The sequence below is a fragment of the Phalacrocorax aristotelis genome, chromosome 3, assembly GCF_949628215.1.
Source record: "Phalacrocorax aristotelis chromosome 3, bGulAri2.1, whole genome shotgun sequence".
Lineage (NCBI taxonomy): Eukaryota > Metazoa > Chordata > Aves > Suliformes > Phalacrocoracidae > Phalacrocorax > Phalacrocorax aristotelis.
Window position 1 is genome coordinate 38,817,756 of NC_134278.1, and position 19,300 is coordinate 38,837,055.

At 37.0% G+C, this 19,300-nt stretch overlaps 1 protein-coding gene across 1 annotated transcript in view; it reads right to left on the reverse strand.

Annotated features, from left to right (window-relative positions):
• The window catches only part of ME1 (malic enzyme 1), a 184,057-nt gene that overhangs the window by 90,839 nt on the left and 73,918 nt on the right, over window positions 1-19,300 (reverse strand). The window contains exons 4-5 of the mRNA XM_075087175.1: window positions 13,809-13,884; window positions 12,484-12,645 (exon numbers count right to left, since the gene is read on the reverse strand). Of these exons, the coding sequence (XP_074943276.1) occupies window positions 12,484-12,645; window positions 13,809-13,884 (238 nt within the window). The remainder of the gene's footprint in view (window positions 1-12,483; window positions 12,646-13,808; window positions 13,885-19,300) is intronic.

The window sequence follows — 19,300 nt, forward strand, 5'->3', positions numbered from 1 at the left end:
CCCATGTCACCATTTACGTTCTTTCTGCTAAAGCCCACCCCTCTTCAACTCCTCATTGCCGAGACGCTGTTTGGTAAATGTGAAAATTTGAAGCACAACCTGGCTTCGTCACATTTTCCATGGTCTAATGAAAGACAATGTTTCACAAAAGAAATATTCATAAATAGCATATTTCATACAAATAAATGAACAGTCTCAGAAAAAGAATAACATATATTCCTAGCCAAAATAGCAAAGTTTAAAGGATGACAATGGATCAAAAGTAACAGACAATTGCTGAAGTCTTCTCACGCATGAAACAGTAGAATGGCATTTCTCAAAGATACAAAGAATTAGTTTAATAAGAGGTTGATGCAAGTTCAAAAACAAGTTTTAGTCTCTGTAGAAGCCTCCTGAGCCACACAGCAACAACGCCAGATGCAGAGAAAGGCAAGTGAAGTGCAAACTAAGTATGAATTCATATTATCTAATTTAAGAATCTATACTGGATATTTCAATATCTAAGCTAGTCTAAGCTCTTTTTATAGTCAACAGACAAAAAAAAAAAAAGATAATTATAAAATACAACTCATCTGACCAATTAGAGACAGCTACTCCAGCTACTCTACAAAAAGAAGCATCTGCCCCTCTTCATAAAGTTAACCTAGGATGATTAGCTCAGGTTCAGATGACTCTCATGATCCGTCCCTCTTTCTCAGTCATTCTGAGCTCTACCTAGTTTGGTGATGGGGCCCCAGATTCTCAAGTCTTACAATTCAAACACAAGATTATAATTGTCCATTCCATTGAATCTTAAGTATGGGAAAGACAGGCAAAAATATTGCTGCCTATGTAGGTACACTAGAAAAGTCTAGATCGGGGTTTAGTACACAGGCAACATAGGAAGGCTGGATGGTTACAAGACTGCAAACACTAATCTCTAGTACTTTATGAAAGTATAAGGGGACTTTAAGCAGAGGCAATATAAGCTGGCAATGGATGTAAGTCTGGCACTGAAATATATACTATATTATTTCACACAATATGCATATTAAAAAGATAATATGAACTTGAAAGTCTCCTTTAACTTAATTGTACTAGAACAATTGGATGACTTTGAAAAATTGCAGTAATCTTTGTTGTACAATGACAATGGTAAGCCCCTGGTGAAAAAAAATAAAACTTTGCTCTGTTGTTTTTTTATTTATTTAAAAAGGACTGTTAAGTATTTTTGCTACTGAAAGGAAGTGTAGATCAAGATATTTTTCATCCCTGTATTAGGGCAAAAGGAGACAAGCATTATAATAGTAGTACGGTAAACACATAATGTCTATATTATAGTAAAGAACAAAGCCCACTATAAGTGAATGCAGCATTAAACAAAATGCTAATAGTGTACATATTATGAAACTGAGAAAAATACTTAAAGAATAAATGTTTAAAACCCAAGCCCATTATATTTGAGTTTTATTGGTAAAACTGCTGGTACTCATAGCTGCTGAGATATGCCTAAGTATGAGAAATGCAACTAAATGAAAACAAGGGAGGTGATGTAATACATTCCCTTGGGAACACCATGGTAAAGAATAGCAAATGTTCTTCCACATTTGCAAATAAGTCAAACCAGTTAACAGTTCTAAATATGGTGGAAAATGCTGTTCCCCTTTGTACATAATTACTTCATAAAAGGGGTAGGCAATGTTTTGTATTTCAGCTCTCATAATACATAATTAGTAGAACGCATCCCTTAGGAAGCACGAGATGTTTATACATAGTCTTCTACAGGTTTAATACAATGAAGGAAATACATAGTAAGGCAGAAGATACAATAGAAATAGTAATTTTAAAAAAATTGCAGATGACTATGGATGAAATAGAAGACAAACTCTAAGATTCTTGAAAAGGCAGTCTTTAAAAGATTGCAGCACACTCAAAACCTCAGTGTCTTGGGTAAATTTAGACTCTCAAGATTCCCTTTCTGGAACCCCTTCTCCACAGCACGCTGCAATCACTTTAGGCAAGGGTTTCAGGCCACAGAGGGTAACTAGCTTCCTGACATAAGCCATATTCAGTTTTGAGGATATACTTGAAAGTATAAATTAGGAAATGTATTACTTGAGTATTCAGTAAAAAATTAATATTTGATTCTTATATTTTTAACTGCAGCAGCAAACGATTTCCTGCAAGAAAATCATGATGCAAGAGGTCTTTTTGAATGTTACTGAACTGTATTTTTAAGGCTACCTAACAGAGAACATTAACTTGGTTAACTCGGTTTCCTTGGCATTTGCTCAAAGCTGAGGTCCACCTCAGCAGGACTTTGAGCTCTTACTGGCTCAAGGAGAAAAGCCAACAGTGAAGAATGAGCCATTTTCCTTTCCTGAGACTAAAAACAGCAACTGTTTGGCTAGTAAGCTTTTATGTCCTTTTCTTTTTTTTCTTTCTTGTCATTATTATCTTTCACTCTCCATGAGCATTGCTTGACGCATCTTGCCAGTGAGCATGCCTGCACACATCACATTGGATATATTTGGGAAAAAAAGAGCATCTGTGAGAATTGATTATAGCTCTCAGAACAAATCTGGACAGAAGGTAAAGAAACATATGGAGAAAAAAAAGCACAGACAAAAGTCAGAATGCAAGCTACCATGCAGACTGACACATTTAACAAGATTAGAACAGGAAATGTGATTTCCAAATAAAACACAGTCTTCCAAAATACAGAATATTCTGTGCAATAAAGGCCTCTCTATCCAGTAACTATTTACCATTTCTGTTGATGACAGGGCCCTGTGAAAATAAGGAATTTTCTAACAGCCCAGATATATTAACTCTATGTATGATGTAATGGACATATCTGTGTATGCACAAACAATTCCACATAAATGAACACCAAGTCTGAATATGCACCTATGGTTAGATTGACATGGGAATAACTAGCATTTACTATGACTATTGAAATAAAAATAAATAAATACAGCAGAATTCTATATTACTTCATCCCTCCTCTCATCACATTATAAACAGCAAGTTACTCAAGAAATATTACCTAAGTTTGTCAATACAATAAAATGGGACCAAATATTATAAAATATTATAAAATATTATAAAGAGTTTTGAATGAAGCCTGATCAGAGACCTTTGGAGACTCTTATTGTTCTGATTCATTATCTGCAGTAATGACAATGTCTGTACCAGAGTAAAATAATCTGCTGTATCAAAATGCAAGTTCAATTTTTCTCCAGAAGATTTAGAAAAGCACATTAAAAAAGTACAATTTATTCCACACCTGTATTGTCGAAATAAAGTGAAGAAAACCCAGTACATGCAAGAAAACACATAACAAGAACTCTGACATGCTACAGGAGATGACCTTGGGTAACTATGTAACCACACCTTTCACTACCATCACGGTAAGAATCTCAATATCAATTAATATGAACTTCAGCAATAAGTCAACAAAAATGTCACACAGCCCTATTTTTTCACTGAAAATGAGGGAACATCCTGAAATTGTGATTGATATTTGCATGTTTGGGTTTTTTTCTTACTTCAGTGGACAGCAAATAATATGTTTTGAAATATTAAATTTCCATATAAAATCTGCAGGAAAACCGTAATTGTTGTTAAATTTTCCCATGCCTCCACATGCTCACTATAGTAATCTGTATGTAAGGCTCCATGCCAGACCGCGCATCCCAGGGCAAACCTCACCAGCTCAGCAACGCGGGGCCACGAAGCTTCGTAGGAAACACAATCAGGCGGAAACTCCTGATCCACAGAGGAAAAATACTGCGGCACGAGGTGTTCTAACAGAGTGTTGGAATCAGCTTTAGGATTTAAATTATAATCCCCCTCCACAAAATATATAAAGTAAAACCCAAAGACAGTCTATCACACTATTTATAAGTGGTTTTAGAAGATCACATTGATGTGAATACCTGGAGTAGAGGAGGTTTGTGCTCGGGTTTGTAGTGGATTGTAACAGAGGGAATACATCTGATATATTATTATAAGGAAAAAATAAAACAAAGTTTATCACCTCCTGTGAAGTACTCATCTCATGTCTACAACAAACAGAAAATTATTCAGGCTATGAAAATATTAATGAGACAAAAACAGCAGTGATAACGCATGGCTTACAAAGGACAACACGAAGTTTTAATACACATGAAGAAAATACTAAGATGATATGTCTAATAGCCCAAAGAAGACCTGAGGGACGTTAGCATTCACCAATAACATGCTTGCAGTGTGCAAATGGATAAAGCACTAATACCTAGCTAAAATTCCTCTGCAATAATACAAATAATTAAAATAAAATAAAAACTCCTCTGTCATAATAAAAATGCCACTCCATTTGTATATTTAAATATAATATAGGTGTTTTCCTTCAGTTTTTCATTAATTGCCTTTCCAGTATATATACACTTCATGACTGCATGATTAACTATGTCCTTCACTGAACATGCCACCTAAAAACTATTACCCAGAATCTTGAGCAGTTTTGGCAGCAATTGAACTTTTAAATTAAAAAGCAGATGCTTCATGATAACTAGTAAATATTTGCTGCACCACATTACACTCATTTTTAAAATAACTCTACCTTCATGTACCTGCATGTATAAAAACCTGTGCAAACCATCCTCTCGTTTTGATAAAATTGAAAAATTTTGATCAATATTTCCTTCTAAGAGTATACTAAGCTTGTCAACCTATTGCTTTGGATATACAGTATACCACAAGATCACATTCATAAACCTCTACTTTTCAATTTATTTCAGGTGTCCCTTGAAGCAAGCTTATTTAATATAATTTCTTGTCTGTTGCCTAAAGCCTGTGATTTCATTTACTCTTCCTCATCTGTTTTATTACTTTCTATGTGCTCTACTGACAATCCAACCTGGTGAGCTTACAAGACTCAATACCTGAGAAACAGAAAGATAGGAATTTGCAGAACAGACTAATGTAAATTAATATTTTTGGACACAAAAGCAAGCTACAACTTAGGTCAGAAGAGTGAGTTCAACATATGTCAATAACAAATCAGCAGCGTACAGCAGAAACATAGTCAAATGGTAAATCTAGATTTATTATTACACTTAGAAATTCTCGACACATCTGAGTTACAATACTGCGTTAAAGTAACTTTTGAAACTTTCAAGTTGTGAATGTATTACCAGACATATTCTAACTATTCACTAAGAGAACATTAAAAAGCAAGAAAAGGAAAGCTCTCCAAATATCACTGAAAAACATCAGCTGTCAGATACTTGTGATCCACTCAAGCACATCACCCAGCAGCCCCTGCACTGAGGGGAAATGGTGGCTCTCGTAAGCACCATCGCTTCTCCAGCTCATTCTTCAGGTCTGCAAGTGTAATATGCATGCTGGCACAGTTTTCAGGTGCTTCTGTTGTTTAAATAAAACATGTTGAGGAGCAATGGGTGACGTCATATTTATTTTAGAGGTGCAATCTTCTGAAACACACCAGAAAGATGACTCTAAACCCCCCCAATTTTAGAAAACTATAAATTTATAAAAACAGATTGTACTTCTTAATTCCCTCCTCTAATGTATAATCAGACCACTCCAAATAACTGAAGAGATTTAAAAGGAGACTATCAATTCCCACAAATTAAAAAAATGTGGGTTTTTTTCTTCTGCAAAATGGGCTAGACAGAATTGTAATTCAGAAATGACTTTGCTTTTCAGTACTTCTGAACCCAGAAAAAAGAAAAATAAAAATGACTCATGACATTGACTCTAGGAAAAGTAATATCCTACCACAATATTTTCTTGCCAGCTGAAAGTAGGGAAAGGGGAGGAAAAAGGAATATTCATGGTTTTTTCTCCTTTGTTCAAATGCTGGGAGTGTATTACCAGGGAATGATCTAGCAGCGAGATCTAAGGTGGGGGAAGGAGGAATCCACTTGTAAACCAGAACTTAATTGGTGAAGGGGAGTGCAATTCTCTCCTACCAGAACAGCACAGACAGGCAGTAGCCAAATGATTAAAAAAAAAACACAGAAGATTTACTCCATCAATAGTTTTACAAATTTTCATGCCTGGAATTCAGCACCATTGTGCCACAGCATTACCTTTGAGCACCTTCCCTGGCTGACTCTTTTGTGCAAAACGCAAAAAAGCCTCTCTCAGTCAACCAGGTTAATTTGGTCAGTGACATTTTAACATTGCTAAATGAAAATCTGTGTATCTAGAAACCTCCTGTTTTGATCATACATAGCGTCATTTTTATTTCAGAAATACTGGAAACTACTAGGGAACACACTGGAGAATATAACCTGGAAATGAGATTCCCATATATGCACCAGATACAAAAACAGGTCCTTTTTATATAGACAGGAGCAATATCTATTCATAGAATTCAGGAAATGCTACTACTGTTTCACAGTAAAACTATCACTGAAGTGCTGTCTCTAGTTCTAACAACCATCATTCAACGTGAAGGCAAAAGGACCTTTTTAAATTCAGAGAGCACAACCATTCCATAATACATTTACTACACAAAAAACTGTAAAAGTGCCACTCATCTACATATGAATGCCAATTGTGACTATCCCTACAGCTGAAAACAATTTACATAATTTGATTGATACATTTATATCTTTAGATTGATAAGAAATTGCAGGTTTCCTCTACACTCAGCTTTCTTCCATCCAGGGTTCAATTTTCATTGGAATATGAATAATAAAGGCAGGTTTGTTCCTGTTTCCTCAGCAGCTTCCATCTGCACATTCATAGGTAGGTATTTTTCAAGAACATGAATCTTGGAAGGCTGGTACCAGTTCTTATGACAATTGGAAGTATTTTGGGGAAATGCAGAAAGCTAACAAGCACAAGTTGAAGAACTGAGCTTGAATTTGCACTTTGGATTTTCTGGATTCAGTCTTCCACCACAGATGCCTGTCATTCCTCCAGGAGAGTCAGAACTGCCAGCCCAGTCATGCTCATTGACCTATTTAGGGCAACTGTGAGAACTGTCACATTCCTGCATTTAAATATTTGTAGGAAGTTAAGGGAAAAAATATTCCAAAGCAAGCATGCAGGAAATAACCTGAAATAGCAGCCCACAAGACCCTGAAGTGTGGCAGATGAAGGAGGAGCAGCTGCCCTAGCAGCTGCCCCACATGTTTCTCATGTGGACTGTTCAGTACTTAAACATCTGTATTTGACAGTAATACGAATAAAGCACAGCTTCAGACGCACAACTGCAAAAAGTGAACTGACTGTCATGATTTGTCTGTACATTAATGGCATATATATATACCAGCCAACTATTTAACTATGTCCACCCAGACAAAGAGAAAGTTTGCAGGTCCAGCTTCTTTGAAGCCATCACAGCTGCAGCTGGAGTGACTTCTGACACCTGAGCAATTCTGATGGCTAGCATGAGGCCACTGTCCCAGTGCTCAGAGCACCAAGACAACTTCTGCTAGAAACTGCCTATGTAAAAAGTTCTTACAATACTAGCTGCCTTGGCTTTTTCATGTTGTGTGAAAGTACGATTTAAAGAGTTGAATGCTTTCTACCTAAGCTGAAATTTAGTGTGTTTTGGGTTTAAATCCTAACACACAATTAATCTTTCCAAAGTTCCCACAGTTGGTCATTGCCAGTACTGAATTTACACATGCAGTCAGTCCAGGATTGCTCTGGCAGCCCTGAACTTGTCAGAGCTGCTCTTGTAAGGTACCAAATAAACACAGTTCTCATTCCTCTGTCAAGCATCAGTTATTAGATTAAGATTTTTATCGTCAGAAGAAACCCTTTCACCACTGATTTGACTTCTGTATAACACAAGCCATCAGTCTTCCTAGATTTCATTCCTGCTCTGGCTGGATAATAGTACTTTAGTTAAACCATGTCTCATCTATGACCCTTGGACATCAAAAATATTGCCTCCAAGGCATTAATAAAGATATTAAACATTGCAGAGCTGGAAAAAAAAAAAAACCTGAAATACCATAACCACAACTATTTTATTATTCCTCACAAAAATATATGTTTTAAGCTGCATTTTCTCTAGTAACACAGGAGGCTTGCTTTGTTTTTCCATTGGTCCAGTTTCTTAAAAGGTACGGTATGAAATCAAATGTGTTACTGAAGTTAAAAAGCAAAAGTCAACCAAAAATCTGTAAACTCACTTTAACATTAAATTAAATTTGTTTTTAATAAGCCATGCTCATCAGCAATAGTTATTTTACCCTCAGTTCTTGATTAGTCAAACTTTCTGATTTTACTCAATTCTTTATCTCAGGTTACAGCAACCACGACCATTGTCTTTTCAATAAGAGCCTTAACTTTAACCCAGTCTTCCTGAACTTCTCAATTAATCCCAGATATAATTAAAAAAAAAACAATACAGTAGTTCCTCCTCACCCAGCTCAGCATGGTACAGAAAGCTTTTACCAGAGGGGTTTTTTTTAGAAGAACGGGCCAAAGCATTATTTGGACGTTCTGTTTAGGGATCTTGACAAACTTTTAAAGCTTTTGTTTAACATATTCATTTGCTGTTAATAAAATGGAAAATAAGACTTCTCACCAAGATAGATAAAACTGACATTTTAAGAATATCTACCACATCTATACTGACAACCTAATACTCACACAAGTACCACCACTAAGATAAAGCATCAGCAACAACAGAAAATCTCTCTTACTGTTCATAATTAATATGGATTAAGTTTATTTTCTTCAGTGTCTTCTGCTTTTTTATTGCCTATAAACCCAGTTTTTGAACTTGCTTTCTGTTCTGGGTTTTGTTTGGGTTTTTTTAAACTGCCAGTTTTCACATCCCTGTAAGCCAGGCTGATCTTTAACCAACAGGCTTGCCTCAACGTTGTTTATTTTGTGAGAGTTTAATAACATGTTTGAAGGAGCAAACAATCATAATTCACATTTTAATGTTAAAATGTTTTCCCTTGATTCAGCTTGATTATTTCTATCTTCCTTAAACCACCCCGCTTACAGTGCTGAGTACGTGTGTTTCAAGTAAGTCTCCGTTAAGTTGCAGTTGCTTGTACCTTGACAACCACCCATTTCTCTTCTGCAATCTGTTTCTTTAACCATTTCAAAGCAATTATCATATACCTTTATAACGTTAGATCAATGCCCAGAATCCAGAGATCACATTGCCTCAGGGTTTCCAACAGCACTTTCACATCAGTAGTGAGACTAGTGCCTGTGTATATTTTACTTGGACTGAAATCCCACCTGATAAGCACCATCCTCACACCAAAATACATGGCTACTGGGTAAGGCACAACTTTTAGTGAGATTGTCATGGTCTGTAGTAAATAACTAATAGTACTCCAAATAATGTTTTTAATGCTTAAGATGAAAATGTCCTATCAGCAATTACTAGCCTCCAATTTGTCAATGACTTACAAAACAGGCATATTATTTTTGGCAGTGGTCAACACCACTTCTTTTGAACACTCAGTCCCACACTGATTACATGGAGTAATTTACCGGTTTGGTCACGCAAGTCTTTCTACTAGGTCAGTTTTCACTCATACGTACACAGTTTCCATTTCTCTTGCTTAGTATCTAGGCAACTGTACAAAAATGCTTTATTTGCCTCTCTTCTCTTTCCTTGGTTTTATGAGTAGCAGGATAATACCCCAGCTAAAAATAACTCTGCTAAAACTAACAGTAATAAGGTTTTTAATAATCATCAGAAATTGAGTGAGTTGCTCCTTGGAGTTACTGTTTTGTAGACAACACTGTACACAACAAAACAATACAGGATGAGAATTTGTGAAGTTTTTCCTGCTATCTGCTTTAGAGTAAGACTTAATCTTTCTAGAGAATTTGCAGGTTGTGCACAACCGCATTAGAGTTGCCAAAAATACATATTTTTAAAACTTATTTTAAAGCACTGAGGCCCCCACAGAAAGGGAAAAGGAACTAATATAAATGGAAAACATCTGCACGTTTCAAAAAACATGTTCAGCATAATTATTATTTATATGTGCTCAAGTTATGAGAGTGATTTCTATTGTGTCTTATTATGGAAAATCCTGGCTAGAGTAAGAAAATATAGCATAAAAATACAGTTATTTGTCCAAGAGGTTTAGATTTTATGATAAGGAATTGCAGTGCAATTCCACAGCAGCTTGACCTAATATAACCAGCTTAGGCAGCAAAATGTGATCGTTTTTCAGTCATTTCAGTTCTCTGAAGTGGCTCAGCACCTGGTCACACAAGCACCAGCATTAGGGAGGGAACAGGGATGTGCTGCTGCAGGAGAGGAAGGGTGTTAGAGGAAAGAAATTAAGGGAGCTGGTGCCCCAGGACCCCTGACTTTGAAGTAGCCAGGAAACTGCACCCAAGCTCCAATTAATGAGTAACACCAGGCCCACGCAGTCTCATCAGACAAGGTGTACACCAATAGAGTCCCACCTGTTCATAAACCCACAGCAGGATTCACAGGTCTCATTCCCAGTTACAGCTGTTAGATAAATGCTTAAACGTGTGAGCAACCAGCCTCCACTTGAAAAAGCCACCAAACATCTACATTTTGAGGTGTAGTCTAGCAGAACCCTGAAAGAGTGATTGTGCTGCCTCTAGAGTTGACCATAACCCAACTGTGATTCACAGCCCTGGTTTCTCTCATGCTGCTGACTACTCCTCACCCCTGTAAATCCCAGATAAGCATAAATGGCACTGATCCGTAAGCTAATATAATTCCTTGCATCTGCTACAGCACTGAAAAACCCAACAAAATTAACTCTTTATCCAATCTCCCATTGATTCAAACTTAGTTTAAGGTCTCTTGGACCAGTAAATTTATGTGTGTATTTTAGACTATTGGGCAGCACATGCATGTCTGAGCTTGATACATGCCTAGGCAGGAATGAAAAGCAACCCAACAGAATCTGTCCTGTCATCCACTGCTACCCACCATGCTGGCTGGGTACTAAAATACACTCAGCCTCTCATTGTACTGTACAACTGAACTGAAGCAGTTCATAACATGGTCCAAAAATAAAAAGCCACATTCCAAAGTGCAACAACAAGAGGCATCCAGAGCATCAACAAATCCCAGCTCACATAATCTTTATGCATCTTGCAATACCTTAGGTTTGCCACTCTTTAATTCGCATTGAACTCATTGTTTAGTCACAAGAACAATGAGATGAAAGCTGAGCTACAGGTAGGGGTATGCTTTTTTTGCTATTTGTGTGTGTGTATATATATATTACAAGGAAATAATACACTGTGGGAAATTAAAAATTGCAATGAAACTCAGGTATAAAAGCAAAATGTAAAGACTACTGCAGTATCAGAAGTAGCTGATGCAATTAAGTGTCTAGAAACATTCGATAATGGATTAGATAACTGGCTCAGCTGCTCAAACCAGGAATAAAAACATTTTATAGCTAATGAGACTCGTACGTGATTTGGTATGGCTATGTGCTACAGTGTTCAGATACATCTTACAAGTAATTCTGTCCACTTTCGGAGGGGGTTCTCGGGGGATAGAGAGAGAGCGTAGCAGGCTATTTCTCCATTCGATAATGCTTTCATGATGTATCGTCTAAATTATCCCAGTGGGGCAGGAGTGGAGGTGTGTGTATAAAGCTGAAGATGCACACACCCAATCCAACAATCTAGAAGTCCCAGCTAAATTTACTGGCATGGGAATGCTTTATTTGGCTATAATACACATAAATCTGACACATTTATCATGCATAAAGTTGAACACTTGCATCATTTATAGTATAACATTTGTTTACTTCTACTGAAGCATAATGAGATTGCTGGTGGTATTTGACATCACTCAGAGTCACTAATTCAAGTATTCTTTTAGAAAAAAAAAGAAGGAAGAACAAGGGCCAAGTAATTAACTGTTAATCCCGGGAGCCCTGGAAATAACAAAGCCAATTTTCAACATTAGATCTCTGCACTTCACACAAATGGGAAGCCAAGTTAAAGAAGGTAAAGTCCACTTGCTTGAAGCACTAGGACCTAATTTGGGGAAAATTCAAAGCATTACAGGGCTTTCTATAGCTAACGTCAATGTACAACTGAAGTATGTAGAAATGCATTCCCAGCACAGATCAGGCTATAGCTTCAAGCTGTTCCCTAAAACGAGGGGCACAGTCAGAATTCACATCTGAATTCACTGCAGAGGAATTCTGCGGCAGAAATGGAGAAAGAATGCTGCCTTAAATTGTATTTTTAACTCTATCATTCCCCTCTTCGAGATCTAATTTCCCATACCACTTTTTAACACATACAATGTATGCAGCACATTTTTTGTAATTAATTACTTGAGCCTCACAAAACAGTCTACACTGCGCACTAGGACGTGTATATCTACACTGTGTATCAGGACAAGACTTTTTCCACAGGTCTTTTTAGCTTGCACATAATCAAAGCTAGTGTCTTAGCAAAGAAAACCAACTTTTTACAATTCAACTTTTACATAGTTCCCTTCAAACAGCTATGCTCACTACACCTCAGAAAAGGATTTACCTCATTATCTGTTCCCACATCCAACATCACTGGTAGACATTCATGAGGTTTTACTCCTCCACATGCCGTATAAAGTGCCAGTTTACCAACTGGAATGCCCATCCCATAACAGCCAAGGTCTCCAAGACCAAGAATACGTTCTCCATCTGTCACAACAATCGCCTGGAGGAAGAAATAAAAGCACTGTAAAAATCACTTCTTTCCCTGTATACACTAAGCATTTCATTATCTTCTTACCATAATTTTTTAATTTTCAAGTAAAAATTCTAACAGATACAAACAAATCAACAGCACAACAAAGGCCCAGAACTGATTTATTGTATTTCACTGGGGTTTTGTTACACCATTTTAGACTCTTGCTCCACTGTAAATGGGACTTTCATATTAAACTTTTAAGAATACACAAGAGAGGTATTTAGAATTGCATTACAAGGGAACTGGCATTGTTCCCTCTGAAGTTTTTCTGTCAACAATATGAAAACAGGCTAGGAAGGGAAAGGCAGTTATCCACAAAAAGAGAAGCAGCCCAGACTCCTGGGTTTTGTCATGGCTGTTTCCAGCAGAACGAGAGCCAGCCACTCCTGCTGGCCCTTGACAGGGCTGTCTACAGCCACCTGGTTCTTACTCTTCAAAGATATATTTCTTCTTCCCTTGAGCAAATAACACTCCATCATACTTACACATATGAGGAAGTATGTGTTTTCATTGATAGAAATACAGGAACTCAGTAAACCTACAAAACTGCCTGTGCGGAAAAGGAAGATTTTTCATAGTAAAGGACAGAAGTGCTTAGCATGGCAAGCAGCTGACAACACCATAATTCCCCTGTCATACTCCGTGATGAGCCATTTTAGTTGGAAATTTAATATGCTTTTGTGAGAGACCTCATCAGGTATCGTATTCAGAGAACTATTAACCCAAACACTACAGTGAACTGCCAAGAGATCTTGTGGAGTCTCCACCCTTGGAGATCCTCAAAACCCAATAGGAAACAGCCCTGACTAACCTGCCCTGGCTGCCCCTGCTTGAGCAGGAGGATGGACTAGATGGTCTCTAGAGGTGCCATCCTACCTCAACCACTCTGTGATCCCCTGAAATGCAGAAAAAGCATTCAGAGTTTTTTGATGCATTATATTCAATGTAATTGACCAATCAATCTGTAAAAGATACCTACAGCTAAACAAGTAAGGGTTTAAAAGCCTCACACTTTGACTGTAACAGCATTGTTATTTTAAAAAACAAGATTATAAAAGTACCTTAACCAAGTCACCTTGGGTGCACCAGTGTGAGCTTTGTCACACAACTAAAACTAAAACTGAACCTACCTTGATGATATTTTCCGGCCAGGATTTAAGCATTGTAGCAACGTGTCCCCGGTCATGGATAGTAATAAAAAGACCTCTGCAAATTAAAAAATGCTTTTTATATAAGCAGGCAATTAAATACATAGGTATAAATCAATTGAATAATAAATTAAGTATGCAAATGTGTTTCCAACATACAAATATTCAGTTCAATTAAGTCCTCAATTTTGTATGAATGAGTACATCGGAGAACATACAATTCAGTAAAGCTTCATTGAGCAGTGAGAACCTGTAGGAGTCATTTCTGAAAACTGCTGTTTGATTTAATCGCCGAGCACTTGATCTGTTTAAACGTCTTCATTAATTGTCCCAGACCACAAAATGGGTTCATCGTATGACACTGATCACTAGTGCCCCAGCAGTCCTAATGTTTACAGACAAGAATAAAGTTCTAATCTATAAACAAAACCTGAAATAAGCCATATATTACCATTACATAAAATAATTCAAGAGCATTCAGTTACGTGTTTAGAAAACAGTCTCCCTATTTAATTAGATTTTCCCTTTGACACCTACAACAGTGGGAAATTACCTTCTCTGTATAAAAATCTCTTTTATTTGAAAGCGTGTAGCACATACTACAGTGCTAAGCATAGCACAGTTTTACTTTGAAAAGCATTTGTGAACTGTCCATTAGTTCCAACAATACAGAAGAGTATAAAACAAAATGACAGTAAAGTGTCATACTCATTTCGTTTTTTATTTATTACAGAAGCAAAATCATATAGTATCTTATCCTACTCTTCAGCATTTTATTCTTCGTTTATTTGGCATGCAGCTATACATCCAGGTCCACTCAGACTTAACTTAATTCTGTTTCTTATCTACTTTTCTCATGTGAGATAGTGGGGAAAAAAGTCTCCCACGAAAGTTAGTCTCTCAAAACTGTGAAGAAAACATCAGTGAAGGAGTACGTGCCAAAGATACTTTCTTGTAATTAAACTTTGCACTAACAAGTATAAGGAGTTGCCTTCTGGAATTATTCTAAAGCATTTCATCCACTTATTATAAAAGTTATAAAGTAAAAATTAGAGAAGACTACTGAAAAATAATTTAAATCTAAGTCTACTAAAATATCTCCATATTTGTAGAAGTGGGTACATGCCCATGTGGGTCTAAATAAAGCTAATAACTCAGGGAAATGCTTGTCAGCTACGATTGCAGGTATTCCAAGTCAAACAAAAAATTTCCTGCAGTATTAAAAGTATAGTAGTCACTACACCAAAATGAGTCCAAAACTCATATTTCATTTCATGTGTATATATTTCATACATAGTAGATTCTATACATATTTTATATATAAATTAACATGTGATATATATTTCATATTGAATTTTATATTTATTTCACATTTAAGTGTCTTCTTCCCCTCTGATGTCAAAAATATACAACCGAAATTGTTTATTATTTTGGACAAAAGGCAGTGTAAGATACATTGCAATTAACAAAAGTATTTCTTAATCTTAAAGCTAATCTTTCGGAAACAGAAACTACAACCTGAAGTAGCCAATTAACTAAAAATTGTCATGTTCTAAAGGAAAAATATATATGCATTGTATAATGGAAAAAACCAGTCATTTCTGGTTAGATATTTTTAACTGTTTAAATTTCTTTTTTTGCATTTCCCCCTGGAACTGGGAATTTTCTGATCATGGGATTCCAATTAATTCCCCGTCTGCCTCCATTCTGCATCCACAGAACAAACGCACCAGGCCGGATGATTACATCTATCAGTTGTTTCTTAACGAGTAACGCCTGTCAGCAGATGAATTCCTCCACCCCAGTGGAAGCGACAGTCCTCAGGGGCAGGAGGGTTAATATTCACAGCACTTGGCAGACGTTGTGGTATTTACAGCCTACAAGCATTTCTATTTGTGACCCAGCTACTTGAAAAAAGATGTCCCTAACAGTGAAACACCATAAAGAAGCACTGCAAAATACATGCTGATGCTTCCCTTCTGATGTATTGTATAGGAAGTCATTTTATAAAACACTGTGTAAACTGCTAAATCATAAAATAGAGTTATCAAAGTTGCTAGCCTCAGAGACAGTCAATTGTGAGAGATGAGTGTGTGAAAGAAAATTAAGAGTGCAGGAGGAAAGCTACCTAAAGGCATTGCCCCTTTCCTTCTCCCCACCCTCCAATTTACACCGACCCAATAGATTCATGTTAAATGAAGCAAGTTGTTGTATTGATTTTCTAAAAAGCCGAAGCCCAGCCCAATGTGGTTAAATGACCTCTTACTTGCAAGCTAGGGAGAGAGGTCTCCATGGAATAAATTCCGCAGCAGAGGAAAATAAAGGCAGGGTGGCTGCTCCAGAAGGAATTTTGTTAGAACATTTGTAAGGACCTTTGAATAAGTATTGAGAGTGTATTTCAGAAATCTGTCCAAGCAGGATCGCATTCAAACAACAATGGAAAATAGGGGCTGAAGTGTAAACAGAGTCATGTCAAAAGCATTTCACTCCCCTCCTTCTCCCCTTCCCTCCATTCTTTCCGTAGATTAGTAAAACATTTCTGGACTCATTGTCCTGACTGAGAAGACACCCCTGGATTTAAGGGCATAAAATAAGAGAAAATAATCTTTTCTCCTTTTATCCAGATCTCTTTTCTTCATCTTTCATTTCTGCAGTTAAAGTACTTTTCTCCTTTACGGTACCCTCTGCAAGAAGCTACAGCAAGTTGCAAGAGGAAACCCAGCTTGCAATGGTGTCTGCCACAAGAATATTCAACCTAAATGACTGGAATTGAACGTGCTGGCAATTCTACCTGCAGGCAACTACCAAAAAAGTAGTACTACATATTTTTATTTTTCCATGAGGTCATGCTATGTCCAGAAAAACCATCAACTGCACAAGGTTATTGTGAGTGGGATAGGATGACACAAGGTGACAACTATTTGGCCACCCACTAGACGTTATAGTTATTTTTTGGCCACTATAGCACAGCCATGAGAAGAATCAAGAAAGGAGCAAACCATGCAACTTAAACTGGATAAAATTATGTATGCATTGTAGTCTAGAAATAAGACATAATGATCCATTTTAATAAATTATTAAATACTTATCCATGTTAATAATAATAATAATAAGCACTGTCATGCCAGTGACACACCCCCCACTCTGCCAGATACAGAGCAAGAGAGAGCCCACGTGATGCGCCTCTGTCTGACACAGCACTTCAGGATGGGGCTGCTACTGCAGATGGACAAATCACACATTTCAGCCCACAGAGAAATAAGCAAGATACAGAAAAAAAAAAAGCCTAAAGATAAGGTTTTGTAAAAAAAAAAAAAAGATGAGGAAAAATATGCTGCTTGTTTTTCAGCATGCACATATTCCCATATCTAATGAGAAAAACATCTCACGGGGAAGCAGGCTTAAGTTGTACACACTTTCAGAGCAGCCCAGGTTGGCAAGCTCACTGTAAAAGCAAGAGTAGGCTTTACAACACAGTATGGCCCTTTCTATTTGAACCAACATCTCGGTTACACATATTAGCTTTTCTTGCAAGGCAACAAATTGAGACCTGCTGAGGCTTAAAAGGCCATTCAGCAAAACTGTGACTTAAAACCAACTTGAAGCTTGCAGCAGCACATTAGTCTTCAAATCAACGCGTTCATTTGAACCTGGCACAATGCAGATCTATGTGGAACTTGTCTGAGTGCATACGGAGAAGGGCTCATCTTCAGTCACTTTGGCCCCAGATAGACCTCAGTTCAGCACTGGTTTATACCAGTCTAGCCAAAGGGATCACCTCTAGTCATGCCCACTTCAGACAGACAGATGATACATGAAACTACAGCAGAGGAATAATTACGCAAAGAACTATTCCTCCTTTCTTCTTGTCACACCACTGGTAAGACCAGAGCCCTGAAGAGTGAGGGGGGAAACCGCAATAGGACACCGGGATCCACCCAACACCGGGTGAATCTTGTTTGGGTCACTGAGCTCATTACGCTGTAGCAGATTTTAACAGCTATGTGGAGGTCACTCTACATTGCATAATTTGGCTCCGTTTTATTAGAACTCTGATCTATGAGAACAAAGTAAACAGAATTAAATGGAGTATTTGTTTATTATGCTTCAAGGAAATAACGTTCCACCAGCAAGGTATTTGTCTATTTTCTATTAAAGAACAGTTTAGAAAAATGTGTCACAATAACAGCATAATCCTTTCTTTCCTCTTCTTATAATAACAGGAGGCATTCTAACATGTCTCTGAAAACGCCAAACATTTTTTAATGAAAAGAAGTTCAAAATTTTCTCACAACCCTACATGTTCAAAACTCTTATTTGAATTATGAACTGTACATAGAATTATAATAGAGGTGAATTCACTTCCCCAGGCAGCCTAAATCAACAAGCTTAAAAATAATAATAACAAGAAATTGAATGGACCAGCCTCAGTTTATTTCTGAGCCTGGACTTTCCCAAACTCCCGCACTTTGCAAGAAAGAGGTAAACTACATCCCTGTTGAAATTCCCTCCCATTTTTGTTAAAATTTTAAAAAGCAGTACAATACAAACACTGTACTAGAAACTAAGAGTACCTATATCCCCCAAAAGAATGGTCTGCTCTTTTTTCACCAACATTTCTCCTTGTAACTGTTCAATATGGTCTCCTGTCATCATAGAAAAGGTACTCAAACCTTTAATTACATCTTACCTTACCAGATTCCTTTTCATAGTAACGTTTCTTCCAAGACCTCTGAGGCCTAATAAATACAACTGACGGGCTGATTTAAGAAATGCAGCTGTTCACAGATCTTTTTTGTTTTTTCACCCTTCCCTCTGTACAGGGTGAATTTCATTACTTTACAATGCACAGGTATTTCTTCCAATAAGTAAGGTAGTTGACACTGAAATTGCAGCTGCTACTGACCTTCATCCTGAATTCATCAGTATTAAAGAAACCTGGGCTTTACATTTCCTAGACATTGCATACTCAAACCACACTTGAAGACAAAAGTTTGTGAGAAGCAAAACAAAGACTAAATCAAAAATCAATGTCAAAAATAGGACAGGAGCATTAAGAGAACAGGAAGTACTGTTAATACGTCTCAGAGCCTGGAGTTGTACATGAGTAAGATGTAGTTCATAAAACAGATAATAACAGCATATGAAAGACAATGGAGAATAAGATATTAATCCAGAAAAGACATAAAAGTTTATAAATATTATGTGTTATTTCATGCTTGGCATATGGTTTCCTAGATGATTGATTATAGTTATTTTTAGAAGAAAATTACTTCAGATATTCTGGAAGACAGATGCTAACATCTGCCAACTCCAGTTAGCTACACTCAAAAGAATAATGGAAGCCTCATTATAAATTTTCATAGTGACTCAAAGGCCCAATTTGGCATAGGAACGTATGGAAATAATTGGAGAAATATACAGTGTTCATAATCACTGTAAACAGGAAACACTAATGTCGAGGGGTCTGAAAA